Source organism: Populus nigra, chromosome 7 (assembly GCF_951802175.1).
Source record: "Populus nigra chromosome 7, ddPopNigr1.1, whole genome shotgun sequence".
In the NCBI taxonomy this organism is placed as follows: Eukaryota; Viridiplantae; Streptophyta; class Magnoliopsida; order Malpighiales; family Salicaceae; genus Populus; species Populus nigra.
Genome location: NC_084858.1, coordinates 22,366,929 through 22,386,336, shown reverse-complemented (window position 1 = coordinate 22,386,336; position 19,408 = coordinate 22,366,929). Strand labels below are relative to the sequence as shown.

Sequence of the window (19,408 nt, the reverse complement as noted above, 5' to 3'; positions counted from 1 at the left end):
ATTCAATCTAATTCAAATCTAGCACCTACTCCACAGTTATCTTTGATGCCTGCTAATCATGGGGGAGACTTGCAAAATGATGAAAATGGTGGTTTTCTTAATGAGCCATTAGTTGGTGATCCTGAATCAGCTAATGATGATATTGATGTTATTCTTGAACAGGTTATGCAGGAAGCTCCAGATGAGCCACAATTGAGAAGGTCAACCAGACCTCGCCAACGTTCCACCAAATACTCTCCTCATGAGTATGTGCTAGTTACTGACGGGGGAGAGCCTGAATGCTTTGATGAAGCTATGTCACATGAGAAGAAAAATGAGTGGTTGAAAGCAATGCAAGAAGAGATGAAATCCTTGCATGAAAACCATACTTTTGAGTTAGTGAAGCTTCCTAAAGGTAAGAGAGCACTCAAGAACAAATGGGTGTTCAGGTTGAAGATTGATGAACATTGCTCACAGCAAAGGTACAAGGCAAGATTGGTTATGAAAGGTTTCAGTCAGAAGAAGGGTATTGATTTTGAAGAAATCTTTTCACCAGTGGTCAAGATGTCTTCAATCCGAGTTGTGCTTGGCATAGCTGCTAGTTTGAACCTTGAGGTTGAGCAACTTGATGTGAAAACTGCCTTTCTCCATGGTGATTTAGATGAGGAGATCTACATGAAACAGCCTGAAGGGTTTGAAGCAAAAGGTAAAGAGCAGTTAGTTTGCAAGTTGAAAAAGAGCCTATATGGGTTAAAGTAAGCTCCAAGACAATGGTACAAGAAGTTTGATTCTTTCATGGTGGATCATGGTTATGACAGGACCACTTCTGATAATTGTGTATTTATGAAAAGGTTTCCAGATGGAAACTTTATTATTCTCTTGTTGTATGTGGATGATATGTTGATTGTTGGCCATGATGCTAAGAAGATTCAGATGTTGAAGGAAGAGTTAAGCAAGTCTTTTGCAATGAAAGACTTAGGACCGGCAAAACAGATTCTTGGCATGAAGATCACACGTGACAGGAAGAAGAAGAAACTTTGGTTATCTCAAGAGAGATATGTTCAAAAGGTACTTGAGAGATTCAATATGAGCAACTCCAAACCGGTTTGTTCTCCACTTGCAAGCCACTTTAAACTAAGTTCTAAGCAGTGTCCTTTAAGTGATGAAGAAAGAGATGAGATGAAAAAGGTTCCTTATGCATCCGCAGTTGGTAGCTTGATGTATGCCATGGTTTACACAAGGCCGGATATAGCTCATGCAGTTGGTGTGGTTAGTCGGTTCCTCTCTAATCCTGGTAAAGAACACTGGTCAGTAGTGAAATGGATACTCAGGTATCTCAAAGGTACTTCTAGTTTCAGCTTATGTTTTGGTAATGATAAACCTGTGTTGGATGGATACACAGATGCAGATATGACTGGTGATGTTGATTCTAGAAAGTCCACATCAGGATACTTGATGAAGTTTGCAGGGGGAGCAGTCTCATGGCAATCAAGGTTGCAAAAATGTGTGACATTATCCACTACAGAGGCTAAATATATTGCTCTTACTGAAGGGGGCAAAAAGTTGTTATGGATGAAGAAGTTCTTACACGAACTTGGCTTAGTTCAAGAGAACTTTGTGTTGCACTGTGATAGTCAAAGTGCAATCCATCTCAGTAAGCATCCTACTTTTCACTCTCGGTCAAAGCATATTGAGGTTAAATATCAATGGATTCGAGATGCTATGGAGATGAAGTCATTTGTTGTTGAGAAGATCCATACCGATGACAACGTGTCAGACATGATGATCAAACCTCTACCAAGAGAGAAGTTTGAGTTTTGTAGAAAAAAGCAGGCTTGTCAGAGCCTCCTAAATTGAAGCTTACATGTTGATCGCCAGTATGACGAATTCCTCACATGGTGCGTGAAGGGGAGATTTGTTGTGTGGTTTCGCACCATGTGATGGGGGGACCATCACATTAATTAGTAAGAGACAGCTTTGCTGTCTCTTTAAATTAAATGAACTGCCACTATAGATGGCAGCAGCAAAATTTGAGAAGAAATAGAGGAGAAAAACGTGAGAAAGAAAGAAAAGGAGATAGCAGAGCAGTCTGTCTTCTTTCTTCGATTTCCAGTTCGTTCACCGTTGGATCGGGCTGAGATTTTGACAGCAGCTTCTAGACACGTTCCTCTTCATTCTGAACGGTTGGATTGAAGATTGGTGGTGTGGAAGCTGATCGTTTTGACAGAAAACGGGGCTGTCAGTGTTGTGAACTTTTCTCTAATATTACTCTCTTTAATCTTGTTGTATTCCGAGAATAAGTTGTTCTTGATGATATATATGTTGTAGCCCTTAGTTGAATATGAGGAAGAACAGTTGTGAACCCATTATTTGTGATAGTGGAAGTTTTTAGGTGGACTCCGGTCCCGTGGTTTTTCCCGCATCGGGTTTTCCACGTAAAAATCTTGGTGTTGATTTGTGTGATTATTTGCATTATATTTGATCATTGTTTGGTTCTGTTTTTTACTGCACAAAGAGGGAAAAAGGATTGAGACTTGTGAATTGTGAATTGTATTCCGCTGAATTGATCCGGTTAGTTGTCCCTAGTTTTCCCAACAGCAAATGCTAATTGCTATAGCACGAGTGACAGCTTGCTGTTCTGGTCTGTCAACCCATGGTCTTGTATTCTTTTATTGCACTAGAGCCTGAGGGTTTATCGATCGACCTTTTTCTTCTCCATAAAACATCATGTTGTGAGTTTACAAGTTTAATAATTTTGGCGCAATTTTGAATCATTTAAAGTTTTAATTACTACTGCATTTGTTAGGTTCCAAAGGCAACAAAATCTGCAATGCCTTGAAGGCATTTATGATTTTTCCTTCTTTCTTTCTTTTTTTTTTTTTATAATTGAACCCTGCCTTTTACAGAACATGAAAAATGTTTTCCACAGAATACTTTCTGTTCTATATTAGACTTCCGAATTAGCATGCTGTGGCCGAAATCACCAATCAAGGAATCTCTGAATAAGTTTATCTGCATGTGGTAGCGAGGAAAGTACCCTGCCCCTGGGTCAATTTTTTTTATTTTATTATTTGCTCGCTGCTTCTCCTTTTTATTTCCTTGGATTCCAAGTTAGTATACTAGACAGGGGGGTGAAGAAAAAGCTGCTTGGCAATATAACTTGGGAGGATGAAATTATAAGAGAAATAAAGTTCTGTGACTGAAATGAAAGAACAATCATCGTGGAGTGCAATGAATAACAAAACTAAGTTTGAATAAACAATGATTGACATTGTTCGTTTTGCCCGATGAAAGTTAGAAAGGGATGTTTCTTTTCTTAATGAATGAACAAGTGAAACTGCTTTCAGTCATTGATAGAACCTGAAGCGGAACAGAAACCGAAGGTTCTGTGGTGTTTAGAAGCTTGAGGATTCACATGCATTTTACCTTGACAATTAGCACCTCCACCTCATCGCCTCCTACGATATCCTTGAGCGAAACAAAACTAGGAATGTGAATACTTGCTCCAAAATTTGATTGAATCCCACAAATTTTATGACGCCTGAGTTTCATACGCAAGTGATTGTAAGAAACCATGGCGTTCAAACCTCGAATCATCAAAATCTCCTCATTATTCATAATTCTTATAGGCTGATGAACCTTTCCATGCAACATATGAATACGATAATCTTTGCTCCAGATTTTCTTCTTGCCTCCAAAATCTTTCAGGAGCCAAATGTCGAAATACTCAGCACAAGAAAAGTCGCATACACTGATACACCCTCCAAGTCCTTGCATTCTTAAATCACTTATACTCTTGTGATTTGCAGCAGAGTAAGGAGGCAGCGAAACAAATTCGAACTGCTCTTTGTCAAAGTTGAAAGAAATTATGAAATCAAAATTTATCATTAATATCGTTAGCGCAAGCCCAAGAAATGGTTCCTTTCAAATAAGTCCAAACGAGAAAGAGTGTGGGATTCGTGGGGGAAATTGATCGATCACTCTCCATGATCCTTTGCCAAGGGTCTATATCTCAGCCTGCCTTCCATGTGACCGTAGATTATCAAAACCATGACCATATCCCACATCAAATATCCTCAGCAACTTATACTGATTACTCTTTAGACTAAAGCCAAGCCCAGAAGCCACGGCCAGCTGCAGCCTTTCTTGTTGTTGATCTGTGTGAGTTGCTGGAATGTTGATGTACTCTCTCGTAATTGGGTTGCATACAAGAACTGGGTTCTTGTCAAGGTAACTGGACAAGCACAGCAGGCCATTGCATGAATTCACAATTTCAATCCCGGAAAAAGGAAGCTGATCATTTAGGGGGAGAGAAAACTGTGCATAAGGCTTTAACCGATCAAGATCAATCAAGATGAGGGTTCTTGAGAGGGATCCAGGACCATCTGGACGAAGCACAACCTCCTCCTGATCATGATCTCTTTCAAAGTGGCGATTAGCGAATTCCGGGTCAGAGATTAAAGTGCGCCAGCTTTTGCAAACGCTGCAGCATGTCAAAATAGTTTTGGCGGTGAGTCGCGATAAAATATTGATGAGGTCGTTCTTTGAAAGTTTTCCTATCCCTCCTGGCCTGGAAATATTTCTTCTTTTTTTACTACGTCGTTCTTTAGCTAACAAGAAAGCTTTGCTGGGCTTTCTTGTCATGGTGCTAGCAAGGTAGCAGGGCTGTAGCAGGGCTTTCACTTCAGATTTATATTGTCCCACTCCATGCAAGCGACTCATTGAAGAACAAAGGAGATAATTTTTCCTTTTTGAGAGGAGAGAGATGTAACTTAGCGAGAACAATGTGGAGTAAATATATAGGTATTGGACTAACATTTTATCTTATAAGAAAATATTAACCATTATTGGCAAGTAGGAATATTATTAAACATAAATTAAGTTCATTATTCCTGCTAAAAGAGAGAGGAGAAATTAGGGTGTACTAATTACAAAAAAAAAAAACCCTAAGATATTTACCGTGGGTTCTAAGGGAAAGCACTGTGGACTGGAACAATTCTTCTCGTGTGAGGAGGTTTGTTTCTCGCATGAAGTTGGGTTTACAAGGGATTTGGTTGCATACTGGTTTCTTCGCACAAGATGGGGGGGTTCTGGTCAGTTAGCTCTTAGTTGTGGGTGTATCTGTGGCCTTGGGAGCAACTTTTGACCTGTTTGAGAGTGTGGTTGTGATTGCTTTTCAAAGTGTTTTTCATTCCGAAATGCATCAAAATGATTTTTTTCATTTTAAAAAAAATATTTTTGAGATCAGCATATCAAAATGATCCAAAACATACAAAAAAATTAATTTTTAGCAAAAAACAAATTTTAAATTTTTTAAAAACACGGATTGGATTGCATTTCCAAATGCTCTCTTTGAGGCTAAGTGCGTTGGTGGCTCTGTGTAGGGGAGGAGCTGTCTTGGCTTAATGGATGGATCTAGTTCGCTTGTGGGGTTTTGGCTTGGCTCTGGTTGTTGGTTTGTAGCTGGTCAATGGGTGTTTAGTGGACTGTCATTCTTCTAGTTTGTTGAGTATGGAGGGGAGGTTGGGTATGCTAGTGGCTCTGTATAATGGAGGGTGTTGTCTTGGCTTGATGGATCTGGTTTATTTGTGGGGTTTTGGTTTGGCTTTGAAGGCTGGTTTGTGGCTGATCAATGGGTGTTTGGCGGGCTGTCATTCTTCTGATTTGTTGAGTGTGGAAGGGTTGGGCATTAAATGCAAGCCTTACCCGCAATGTACCCGGTTGCTTGGTGATTGTTGAGGTAGTGTATGGCTGGTGCAATAGAATTTGATTTTGGTTGGTTTTGCACATGATATCTATGTTTTCTTTCGGTCTTTGAGGCTTGAAGGGTTGTTGTTTAGCTTCTTTCTTGGTAGTTTAGCTAACTATCATTGTGCTTAATTGATTCTTTCACTTATTTCTTTTAGATTTTGCTTGATTATAGGGATCTCAATTGGATTTGGCTACCGGGGTTGGTTAGGGCAGTCATTTTTTTTTGTTCTTGTATGGTTTAAAAGGGAATTGCTTTCTTCTCTCTCTTGGATAGTCACGCAGTCTTTATATAATTTCAGTGGAAACAATTATTTTTTTTCCTGAAACATTTTCCAGAGCTCTAGTTGTTTGGGTCGGGAGGGTTATTTTTGTTCTAGGGAGTTTGGGGTTTTAGGCTGTTAGCATCTCTGTGATCTGGTTGCATTCTTGAAGGTTATTGATGTTGTTTTGGGTGTTTATCTGTTTTGCAGTTTGTCATGGGGTGTGTTTGGGCTCAAGTGGTTCCTACAGTGCTTTTTTGGGTAAAGTTCTCTTTACTAACTAGGTTTTGTTGCCTATGTATTTGCATTAATAGTTGCTTTGTTGTGTTTTTGTTTGATTCGTTTTGTTTTTTTCTAAACTTAGATGTTGTTTTGTGATTAGGGAGCATGTTTACTGTTCTGGGATTAGGCAAGCCTCATAGAGTTCCTGGCAGCCTTTGATTGCTATGTTTTTTGTGTTGTTTTCCTTATCTTTCTGGTTTTGATTGCTTTGTGTTTGCTTTTTTTTAAAAAAAAAAAGTAATGGATTTGTTTTAGCTAGTGTCTCAAGTTATTTAATCATTATTTGGTTGATTTTGTGATATCTTTTGCATATGGCATATTGTTGTCTTGGATTTTTTTATTTCAGCTTATGTCTTGGATCTGCTAATGTTAGGGGTTCTTGGGTCTGCTACTATGGCAATTTCATCACTTAAAAAGTCATCAGTTTCGCACAGCTCTAATTTTTTGAGACTTTTTCCAAAGATATGATTGTCTAGATTGGGTGGGTCATTTTCATTTTAGGTGGTTTGAGACATGTGACTGCCTTTGTTAGCCATGTTTTGGGAGTTGTTTAAGGTTGTTGATGTTGTCTTGGTTACTTATTTGTTTTACGGTTTATTGTAGGGTGTGTTTGGGTTGTGATGGTTGTTGCAGTGCTTTTTTGGGCAAGGATCTCTTTGATGACCAGGTTGGTTACTTGTGCATTTACATAGGTTGTTGCTTTGTTATGGTTTTGTTTTATTTGTTTTGGTTTTTTTTTTCTAAGCTTAGAGTTGTTTTGTGGTTGGGGAACATTTTATTGTTCTTGGATTGGACATCCCTCTTGGAGTTCCTAGCAGCTGCTTTTGTTTGCTATGTTTTGGGGGTTGTTTCTCTTATCTTTTTGGTTTCCATTGTTTTATGTTTGCTTTTAAAAAAAAACATTATAGGTTGTTTTAGCCAATTTCTTAGGTTATTAGGTCATTGTTTGGTTGGTTTTGTGGTATCTTTTGCGTATGACATGTTGTTGTCTTGGAAGTTTATTGTTTTGGCATTTTTATTTTATCTTGCGTCTTGGATCTAAGGGTTTTTTGTTCTATTGTTGGGGCAAGTTCAGCGCTTGGAAGGTCATTCTGTTATTACATCGCATAGACCTCATCACTTAGCTGGTTAGTTTATAATGTGTTTGATATTCGTTTTGTTAGCTTGGTCATTAAATGTCCTCTTGTTTTTCAGTGACTACAATGCTTATTTTTTCCCTGATTATTTTGTTCATGGTTAGATTAAGAGATCTCTATTTAGTTACCTGTTGCATGTCCATTCTGATTTGAATATGTTGCTTGCGTAAAATACATTGGTTGTCCTTTGATTTTTTCCATGTTTATTTGGTTTCTATAATGATTGCAGCTCTATATTTACTCTTTTTTTTAGAATTTTAGTTTATTTTATCATTATTTTGAGGATTTTGTTTTGATCTATGTTGTGTTTTTAATTGGTAAGGATTGTCATGTAGGGTTGCTAGTTTTTGTTTTAGTAACTATGATCGCTCTCAAATTTTTGTTTGCCTCTGCATTTTTTTGCTTAGTTTTTTGTTAGCTTGTGATCTCAACTTTATGGACTTGCATGAGTTTTGTTTTTCTTTTTTAAAAGGTTGTTGGGTGTTGTGTTGTCTTTTAGATCTATGTACTCTTTTCAGCTTTTGGTTAGGTATTTATGTTTTTCAAACATATTCTTAGGCTAGGCTTGGTGAAAGAAATAAGAGGGGTTATGGATATAAATAAAGGACATAGTCCTTGATATTTCTTTTCATGCATGCTAAGCCTTTTTTTTTAAGTTATTTTGATGGTTAGTTTTTTGGATTATTTTTCTTGCACATTCCAGGCTAGAGTTAGGAAGGAAATAATTTGAAACTTAAATTGTTTTTACTGCCTTTCTTATAGTGTTTTGCACTTTGAATTGCTTTGTCATTACTTGTTGATGTTTATTGATTTTTCTCAATGTGTTAGGCTTCTACGTATTTAGCAGTTTTGAATGTCTAATTCTTTTAATTTTAAATTGTTAGCGTACATGTGGGTGTGGTGGTTTGGATCTGAAATTGATGAGGAACAAATAAGAAATTGGATTGTTTGAGTAGCCTTCCTTGGATTTCTCACATCCTTTTAATGGCTTGGTCTTTTTTTATTGTTATTTCTTTGTTCTGCTTTTAGCACTAGCCTGCTGCAACTTTAATAGCCACTACATGTTTATTCTTTGTTGGATTGCCCAATAAAACAATGTTGGGAGTGACTATAACAATAATTACTGTGGCTAATGACAGTTGTTATGGCTATTAAACATGGAGGGGTGCCATCTAATTCTATTCATTCATATGATTGTCTTAGTGTTTCTTTTTTTTATATATGTTTATTGCTTGCCAGCAAACCTGTTATGCGATGTTTTAGGTTATACCATTCATGTTTGTCTAAATTTTTTGTTTCTTTGATAATGTTCAATCTAACATGTTTCTGAGATGTTTTAAGTTATGTCATGTTATGTTTGTGCCAATGCTTTGTTTCTTTAGTGATGTTCAATCAAACATGTCATTTTTCAACAAATCACTTTTGTCTATTATGTTTCTATGTGTGCTTCCCTCTATATTATTTTATTTTTTTATTTTTTTAGCTAAAAAAAACTATAAACTGGCCTTGTTTAATGAAGCGAGTTTTATAGCGTCTTCTATGTTTATGCAGGGTTAATGCAAGTTTTTTTTAGTAGCTCTACATTTCCTTTGGCTTTTGATCCATTTATACAAGCTATTGCAGGTTTCAACAAATCGATCGACATAATTGTATGAAAAGTTTTTGATAATGTCCCTCAAAGTCACCTTAGGGAGCATAACCAATAAGTAGCTTCGTAGGTGTCATAACCCATTTTTGAGTTATTCTTCAAATTCAATTTTTTTTTCCAAAAAAATCAAAAATATATATTCAGACTAAAAAAATCCAAAAAATAATAACAGTGAGAAGATGATGTCAAAATGCCTAGAAAATAACTAAAAATTAGTTGAGGAGGTTTAAAAATACAAAGATTAAAATTTAACAGTATATCGTTGACTGATGAGAGCCTGATTGACAAAGAAAATTCAATTTGAGAAAGAAAAGTCCAAAATCAAATGTTTATGGACTCAATTAAATTTTATTGAAGGTTTAATCGAATTTATGGAGGGTTTAACTACAAGAAAAATTAATTTTAAAGTCAATTGGGGCTTTAATTGAAAGAAATTAAAGTTCTAAGGTCAAATTATAATTTTTTTAGAGTTAATTTGGTCAAATCAAGGGCTTAATTGCATAAATATTGAAGTTTGATGGTCAATTAGGGACTTAATTGAAGAAATCTGAAACCAATGACCAAACTAAAAAACACGTGTAAATAGAGGGGTGGTAATTGACCAAATCAGGGACTAAATTGAAGAAATTGGAAGTTTATTGATTAACTAAGGGTTCAATTGCATAAATTCGAGATCAAGGACCAATGTGAAAAAGGCAGCCAACTTCAGGGTCGGCAATTGAATTTAGCGGGGATGCAGTTTAATTGATTTTTAAAAGCAAAATTACAATTGAGGACTAAATTGAATAAATCACAAATTGAGGATTAATTTGGATGTTGACATGTTTTTGGCGCCATTTCTTTCAAATGAAACGACGTATTTTGTCCAAAATGACGTCGTTTCATCCACTGTTTAAAAAAAATCCAAACGGTGCCATTTTGAATGGCATTATAGGTCTTCTTCTTCCTCTGGACGCGCGAGGCAGGGGAAGAAGAAGAATTTTTCTCCCCTTCTTTTCTCTCCCTCTTTCTTCGAAAGCATCAAAAAGATGTCGACCATAACCCCACTTGCATAAACTCTGACCCATGGCCTACCATGGGGCGGTGAAAAACATAGGGGGCGCACCCCTTAGGTGGTCTTGGGGTGGCTGCAAAGTGGCCGCCCTACCCCTGCGCCATGATTGAGCAGGGGTAGTAGGCCTCTCTCCCCTTGTTTTTTGCCTATAAATACAGAAGAGAGAAATTAGCGAAGAAAAAAAAAGGACAAAAAAATCGAGAGAGAGAAAGAAAAGAAAAAACAAAGGAAAAAGAGAAGGAAAACAGAAAGAGAAAAGGAAAAAAAAAGGAATAGAGAGAAAGAAGAGAGGAGTAGAAGAGGGACAGAGAGGAGAGAACCGAGAGGAAAAAGAAAAAGAAAAAGAAGGAAAATAGAGAAAAAAAACAAGGGAAGAAACAATGAGAACCGTTTTCGTCGGCACCTCCATCACCTCCAGCAACACCGTGAGCCACCGCAGGTCAGCCTTCTTCCCTTTCCTCCTCCACCTCTTTCTTCTTCATTTATGTCTTCCTCTCCACTGTTCACACTGCATGTGAACAACGGAGAGGCCCACTGTTTAATGGGTTGGCAACGCCGGCCCAACCTAAAATGGTGGGCCGGGTCCAGCCCAATTCAAAAAAAGTTTTGAAAATTGTATTTTTTTCAAATTTTTTTCCTACTAAATTTTACTTAATATTGGTTTGTATTTTTATACTGTAAAGATACAAATTTGATATTAAAATACTTGATTTTCATCAAAACATTAAAAACTTTTAAAAAAATATTTTTGTTTTCATGCACATGGCCAAGTCTCTCAAAGCTAAAAAAAATCATATTGTATTGTCATATAGCAAAGAAAACTTCAAAAAATATGTTTTAGCATGCATTTCGACTTTAATAATCAGTTTATTAAAGTCACCAGAATTTGGCCAATATTTCAAAAATTTCAAAAAATATTTTATTTTGTTTTAGTATCAGGGATTACAAATTTATATGTAAAATATATGCCCGAATTAAAAAGATATTTCTTTTGAAAACATAGAATAGTTAGGTTTTTACCCAATAAGATAAGTATCTCCTTATAGAGAAGGATTTTTTTAAAACCGTAGACAGGCTGGCGATTAGAAATCACAACAAGACCTTATATTTTATCAAACAACAAAACAATGCAGCTTACATTAGGTAGGGCGTAGTTGAGGTGCTAATACTTTTTCTTTACGCAATTAGTCTCCATACGCAATCTCTAAGACCAGTTAAGGTTTCTAGTGACCAGAATACTAGATGACAACTCCCATTCTAATTTTTCACTGATACGAGACAAAAATTCCTTGTCTCCTCGCATTTTCCATATCGACAGAATCCAAAACCTTGAGGGTGGAACAATCGCCGCATATGTGCAATAGTCGGCATCATCTGCCTTGGTTGTTGTTTCTTCAACCTCAACGCCACCACCTCCACATAACTTTGTCACTCCAGCAAGTGTGGTGCCTCAGCAATCAACAACAACATTAGCTACTTCCACATAATCAGTGATTAGTACTTAAAAGTGTATTTTTATCAAGGTTTTATATCATTATTTTTGCACTTGAAGTATCAATAACTCCTTAACTAAAGCATGTTTTATAATAACATATCTAATTATATAAGATACCTTTAATTTATGGTAAATATTCATCTTAAATGCAGGCCTATCACATAAATGAAAGAATTGATTGATGAGTTGAAGTACTGAAATTGAAAGAACAAAGAGATGGCCAAACTTAGAAAAGAGATGTTGATGCAGTCCAAACTGAAACACTGTTCAGTAATTGGGTCATATCTAGAGCTGTAGATCTTGGATTTAGGTCCATTTTATATGAATGGAAAGATAAGACATAGGCCTACAACTTTAATATGGAGCCCAAGATTTAAAAAGGCCGTTTTCAAGTCCCAATTGTAGCAACAACGAAGAAGTCTGAATCTATCCTGCAGCCCAGACACTGTTCAGTGTTCAGCCCATATCTCGAGTTCTAGAAGTTCAAATGATCTCAAATTTTTACCCTGGAAAGATGAGACAATTTCCTAGAACTTTCATGATTTAAGTTTGTTCAAATTATGACGTCATCAATGATGTTTTTGGCAGACAAGAAGATAAGAATTATCACCAAGTCAAGATGTGGCCACCCACTCATCAATTAGTCAACAAATCAATAGTTCCGAATTTTGGCCTATAAAAGGAGGCATTTGCCATGTATTTAGGCATCTTGGTTTTCAGATCAAGATCATGCTCTTGCTCTCTCTTTATATTTTGTAATGCTTAAGTTTTGCTTATAATTAATCTCTTGCTTATGCTTTTCATTTCCTTTCCTTGTTTATTTATGTTTCTTTCTTTCATTATGTTTAGTTAAGTTAATTATGTCAAGGTGAAAAGGGTACACTAATGGTGTAAGAATAAGTATAATATAAACTTAACATGGACCTTAAAATTGGATACTAACATGCTTTATATTTGCTATCTTGTTCACTTTTAATACTTTGCTTGTTAAATGGTTAATCTAGATTTATGTTGTATAACACTTGGTACAACAAATACTTGGCACTTTCATAGCCCATACTGTATGGTATAACCGACACCTGAGCTATGAAAGGAACTTGACTTGTTGTTAACATAAGTTATAATCATGAATGCCTGACAACATTTACAAGTATTAGCATTATTCGAATAAAATAACTAATGTAATCATGTTAACAATTTATAATCTGATTGGAACCTCCTTTGTGTGTGGTTTCCAATTAAATAATAAGAGTTTATACTATACTTGTTTGAAGTACCATTAGTGGATCCTCTAACCTTGACATTTGTTGTTATCATTGTTTAATCCTTACGTTAATCTTTCATCTCAAAGTTCTTATCAATTTCTTCTTCTTCATCATCTTTATTATTATCATTATTAATAGTATTATTGGTATTATTATTATTATTACTACTACTATTACTACTACTATTATTAGTATTATTACTACTACTACTACTACCATTATTATTGTTGTTGTTGTTGTTGTTGTTGTTGTAGTAGTAGTAGTATTATTGTTGCTTATAATTTATACAAGTAACCTCCCTGTGGTTCGACCCCGGTCTTGCCGGGTTATTTATTACTTCGACACTCATGCACTTGGAAAAAGACATCAATCTTTTGATCGTGTCAATCAGCAACGAGGCCATCAAACTTCCTAGTTAAAGCAGAGAGAAGAATGCATTTAAATAGTGACGCAGCACCATCAAGGCAAGGCTTTCTTTGTTCTCTGCCTTCAGATCCTCTTTTTATGTTGATTTCATTGTTTATTAATCATTTTTCAAGTTTCTTGATCATTTTTTTTTATTTTTAATGCATCAAACCTCAACAAGATCCAAATGATGCAAAGAATAGTCAACAACTTACAGCACAACGCACTTCACCTCCACTGGTGAAGAAACCACACATGCCAAGCTTCTCAAACTTGGAGGTGTTGTCACTCTCATTTACCATATTGTTTTATTGCTTAATAAAGGCAGCTAGCCATGTTAGTTTCGCATTGCCTTTGATATGCATTTGGATTACTTTCATAAGCATGGCTCGAATACATCATGTTCTTATATTCAACGTGTTCTTTATTTTATTTTTTGGACTTTTATATCATAGGAAAAAAAACAAACTATTTTCTTCAATCTTGCTCATGGTTAGTTATTTACCATACAAATTCTAACAATATAAAAAAATACAAGATCACTAGCTTTCCTAAGTTTCAATGCAGATTATGTACAGATACGCTGATCATTGCTTATACCAACATGTATCATTTTGTTTTAGTACTTTAATATCGCAATCTTAGAAAATATTTGAAGTTTTAATTTATTTTATTGGAAATTACTTTATTTTTTGGATTGATTTTATATTTCTAATGTAGATCCACCGCAATCTTACATGTTCTTCTATATATTGTTATTATGCATGGCAGTCACACTACATTTCTTTTCTTTTGAACCTATCAACTGTATGTTTATCTGTTTTTTGCAATGTCTTGTATTAGAATATTCACAAATTTAATAGCCGATTGTTATTTCATATTATTTAAAAATTAGCTTGCATTAACGCGCGGATCGCCTATCTAATATGTTTCTATAACTAAATTGTGCAAAAACCACCACCTCCACCACGTCGATCTTTGTAATATTTTATTGATCATGGTCCGTATTTTATTGATCATGGTCCGTATAAAGACAGAATGTGGAGCCTCGTGCATGTGTGTGGTGGTGAAGAGGGAGGGAAGATCACAAGCTAGCTTGGAATAACAAAGAGGAACTGTTGGGTGCGTAACGTCCAAGATATATACGTAATTTATTAGTTTCATTCATTTTTTGGTGTTACTATCTTGATGGATTCACAGTTTTCTCGTACACAATATTTATTGACTTCCTGCGTTTATGAAACCAAAAGCTTGAAATAAAAACTAACTGCTAAAAACCAAAACATTATCATCCAACGATATCTGGCCTTCCCCTTTAATTATAACACGCCAAAACCAAAGCAAACCATTTACTAGAAGAAATAAAACTATTACTATGACTTATCGTCAATAGTTTGGCCTTAAATTGATTTAATTTGTTGCTCCTATTTAATTATAGCAGCACTGTACGTACTATATACTAATAGCCAATAATGCAGTAGATTCATGGACGTAGCAATAGTATGTATAAACGACAAGAAATTATTGCTATATATATATATATATATATATATATATATATATGTATGTATACACTGAAACTATATGTATGATTTGATGATCATCAATCAATGTTATTATTGTTAAGGTATAGGCCTTCCATGGTTGAACACCACACATTGTGACCGTGGCCTCGATAGCTGCCCACCGGCACTGGCGGGACACCCCATCAACCCCACAGACGGAACCATGCAGTTATACGTCAAGCATAACGACAACGTATCAGGCAATGCCAGACCCGCTTCCAACGGAAACCCTGTTATGTAATTATGTTGCAAGTACAGTGTTTTTGTGCTGCCTCCATACACGCTCTTCACGTACTCCTCAGGAACCCTACCCATCAGATGGTTGTTATTCAAGAACAATGTCTCCACCGCAGCCAGAACCGGTGACAAGTCACCAGTCAGGAAATTGTGGCTCAGGTCCACGATCGACCCCTCACCGTACATTGATGATGGTGGTGGTGACGGTGATGGGACTCCACCCGATAAATTGTTCCGTTGCAAAAACAAGGAAGAGAGAGTGGGCCTCAGGAGAGAGGAAGGTATGGGCCCACTGAATTGGTTCATGCTTAAGTCGAGAAACTCTAACTCCGATAACGATTGTAGGCCGTTGAGTGGGCCCCCCATCATGTTCTTCGATGCTGACAAGTAACGGATCGTTGACGGCAGCCTTAACGGCAATGTCCCTGTTAATTTGTTGTCTTTCAAATCTAAATGCAGAATCTCTGCTGACACCATTCTTGGCAACTCGCCGGATAACTGGTTTGAAGCCAGAATCATGACTTTCAACTGGGCCAACTCGATGAAGAGACCTGCCGGGATTGACCCGGTGAGCTGGTTGTAACTCAGATCGAGAGTGTGCAGGTTGGGGAGTGAGGACAATGAACTGGGAATGGGACCTTTTAACCGATTGTTGGTTAATGAGAGGACTCGGAGGTTGCTGAGTCGACCCAGTTGAGGAGGGATAGGACCGGTGACGATGCCGGGGTAGAGGATGAGTTGGGTTAATTCTGTGAGGTTGGAGAGGGAAGGGGAGAGGAAACCAGCCAGTCCAGGTGTGCTAGAGAGACCAGTGCCGAGTGTGAGGATGGTGACTCGGTTGAGAGAGCAAGTAATGCCAGAGAAGGTGGAGCAGGGATCTGGTGAGGTGAAGTCCCAGGTGGAGAAGAAGTTTGAGCCTGGAATGTCCGTAAGGCTGTCTTTTATGGCTGCTAGAGCCGCGAGATCGTTGAGGCTTATCTTGTTTTGGTTTTGGTGGGAGGGATGGCATGCATTGACAAGAAGCAGCAGCAGAAACAGGAAGAGAGCGTGAGATTGTGGTTTGGCCATGAAGAGAGAGATATGTTAATGCGAGGGAATGAAAGAAAGAAAAGGAGGCTAGAGGTGGTACTGAAACACCACCGAGGACTATCTTGATGGAAGAAAGGAGAAAAAGTTATGGCGGGTTTGCAGGAAGTTTAGAGATTGCCTTCTCATGAGGGCTCTGATTCAAGAGTCTCAATTAAGAGGACTGCTCATGGAAGCGTGTGCTTATAGGAGTGGAGTAAAAGGGGAAAAAAGGAGGAAAGAGTTAAGGGGGGCGGGTAAGAGGTGTAATAGATTTTGCTGTGATTCAAGACAACTTTTGCAGCTTTTCAACACAGGGAGAAATTCTCGGTGTAGTGGGGTGGAGGTGATGTGTGAGATTTTAAGGATAGGGATAAGAGGGAGGTATGGGCGTGGGAGTCTACATTTGTGTTCCAAGTTTCACGTTTGGTAACTGGTGGTGACCAGCTTGACAGTTGACCGAGCAGGGGATTGGATCCAATTACCTATTTACAGATGTGCAGGAACAGTTTGCTTAGGGAGTGCGATTTATTAAATATTTTTAGCTTTAAATTATGTGAAAAACAAAAACAAAAAATATATTAAACAGTCTAATATTAATCAAAGTGTTTGTGTTGCTCTGTGGTTTTGACGCATCGTAATTTCACATGACGCTGATGTGTACTGTTTTTGTAACCGGAGATTTTCAATCCAGCATAATTCATAACCCTCGTGACGCCATCACTTTTTTAACAAAATAAATATTTTTTATTTTTATTCTTTATTGAGATGTTACCTTTCGTTTTTTTTTCTATTTGAAAAAAAATATTTCTCCTTGCTTATGTTTTTTATTCACAATTATTAGAGTTTTCTATATTGTTTTCAATGGTTTTTTTTTACAAGTTCAGTTATAAATGAATAAAAATTGAATATTTAAATTGTATTTCTATATTTATGACATTTTTTTTAATCTTTAAGCGTTTTATCACACCTTTATTTGCATTAAATATTGGCCGTCCGAAGATCCTTTGTGATTGTTTTGTTTTACATTGTAGTGTAAAATAAGTATGGTTGAAAAAAGTTGCAGGTGTGTAATGCCATGAGGAGGTTTTTTTTAAGGAAAAAAACATCTAGCAAATAGCGTGCAATTATTTTTGTATATGTCAGTTGTTATTTAAAATACTAGTAGTGATGGGGGTAACTCTCACAAAAATCTTGTATTAAAGATCTATAATGTGGTACCCCACACAAAAATGTTACGGAACCACAATAGGTGGTTTGTGTATAAAAAAATAATTTTAATAGAGGATAATTTTTAACTAAAAACTATACTCGAGTACGAGTTTTTTTAACCTTAAAAGGTTTTTTAAAAGAAAATAGATACTTTTCTATTTTTTATTATGATGCTTTTCTTTTTTTTCCTATTTGAAGAGAATTTTTTTTAGTTTATTTTTTTCTATACAATATTATTATTTAATTTTTTTTATATAAAGGGTTATAATATTCTCTTGTCAAGTGGAGATGTAGATGAATAAAAATTGAATATTTTGATTGTATTTTTATATTTAAAGTGTTTTTGATCTTTTAAAGTTTTGACTTGTAATGGTATATATTGTCTGCTTGGCATCGCTACTGACAGATTTTATCAATTTAATTAACAAAACATACAAATTTTTATCATATGCTATGTTCGGGTTTTTAAAATTTTTAATGAAAATGTACATATATTGATTTCAGTAGTATAACTAGATTTGTAGTTCGTTGCGGGTCAAACAAGTTTTTTTTCAACATAAAACAAATGCTAAGGAAAGAAAAATTGAGACCGGAATCATTGATTCATCTTGTAATTTCAATAATATGACTAAAATATACAACGACAATAAATAAAAAAGAAAAAAAATAACAATGAGGTTTAAAAGAACTGGATTTAAGCCATCCTGAAATATCAAACAACTCAATGATAAATAATAAAATTAAAATAGACAATAAAAAAGGAGAACGACCAAATGTTAAGGGAAAATAAATTGTAGGGGTTGGTTTGATTTTTTTAAGGTGCTGACATAGAATTCGTTTGATTTTTTTAAGGTGCTGACATAGAATTCGAGGGTGGGAGAGAGAAAAAGAAAAAAAATAATAAATTAATGGTTGTCGACATCAAACACAATGCGTGTTAGGGATATACGTCGTCCAAGGCGTCAGGAGCTTTAAGAACTTTCAAACGTTGCGAGGGTTGTCCACACACACTATTTTTTTTTCTAATTATATATAATAAATATAATTTATAACAATACCCCTAAGTACTTTTTGGAATTTACAATAAAACCAATGTAAAATGTAAAAAAAACCTCTTGATTTAGAATTTCTTTGGTTGTCTTTAAGGTTATCAATGTAATTATATTATTTTAAAAAAATTAAAAGAAACAAAGAATATTCCTGAGTTATATGCATCAAATTAATTTATTTTAAGGTTAAATTAATAATTTTAGTGTATAAAAAAATGAAATTACCAATCTAATTATGTATAATTTATAAGAGATAATTATACCATACTGGAATCTTATTCCCCAATGTCCACTTCAAATTAAGATTGTTTTGTCCAAGAGCAATTTCGTAATTACATCAATAAAAAGATTAATTCCCAGTAACTTTCGTAGAAGATTTAGTTTTTTCTTATCATATAATTTAATCTCTAAAGAGATATATATTTTTTCCCTTACCAGCGCATGCATGAAATTGATAGTTACATGCATCCATAACCAAAAACAAGGCAAAGCAAGTTTTATATATATATATATATATATATATATAAAATCCATGTAGAGAATATTCCTCATCCGTACTCGGGCCACTTCCTGAAAAGTTTCTTCGTTTCTTTTTCTCTGAAAGAGGTTTCTTTAGGAGTATTCAAACTTTAAAGTTTTGGTCGTGGTCTCCGTGCTGCCACCTCAAATATCAATCAAAGTAGTAAAAGTGCCATAACTATCCACCTATTCACCTGCTGTATTTTAATGCATTAATTAATTGTAAAGAATGCTCCTGATCATCTCTTAATCCACTCTTTTTCTTGAGAAGGAAATGCTTCTTAATTAAGTGCCTACCTAAGTAGCTATACCATTTGCATAGCACTAATTAAGATGTGTTTCTGCTTTTCAACCGTCCCTTGCTTTCGTTCTTTCATTAGAGAAATGCTTTCTTAATACATAGCTTCAAGAACGTATATGTACGTACAGTATTTTATTCTAAAAAGAAAACCTGAGAACAATGTTATATTCGTGCACTAATCAATC

At 35.7% G+C, this 19,408-nt stretch overlaps 2 protein-coding genes across 2 annotated transcripts; both read right to left on the bottom strand.

The window, feature by feature from the left end:
- Positions 1–3,390: 3,390 nt before the first annotated feature.
- LOC133700185 (uncharacterized) lies at positions 3,391–13,577 on the bottom strand. The gene is made up of 4 exons (XM_062123728.1): positions 13,508–13,577; positions 11,439–11,559; positions 3,997–4,450; positions 3,391–3,819 (listed from the first exon to the last, which is right to left on the bottom strand). Exons 1-4 carry the CDS (start codon positions 13,575–13,577, stop codon positions 3,391–3,393), a joined length of 1,074 nt encoding a protein of 357 aa, XP_061979712.1.
- Positions 13,578–14,860: 1,283 nt separating this feature from the next.
- Positions 14,861–16,597, bottom strand: LOC133698888 (MDIS1-interacting receptor like kinase 2-like). Its single transcript, XM_062121992.1, has one exon. It carries the CDS (start codon positions 16,143–16,145, stop codon positions 14,898–14,900), a length of 1,248 nt encoding a protein of 415 aa, XP_061977976.1. The 5' UTR covers positions 16,146–16,597; the 3' UTR covers positions 14,861–14,897.
- Positions 16,598–19,408: the final 2,811 nt, after the last annotated feature.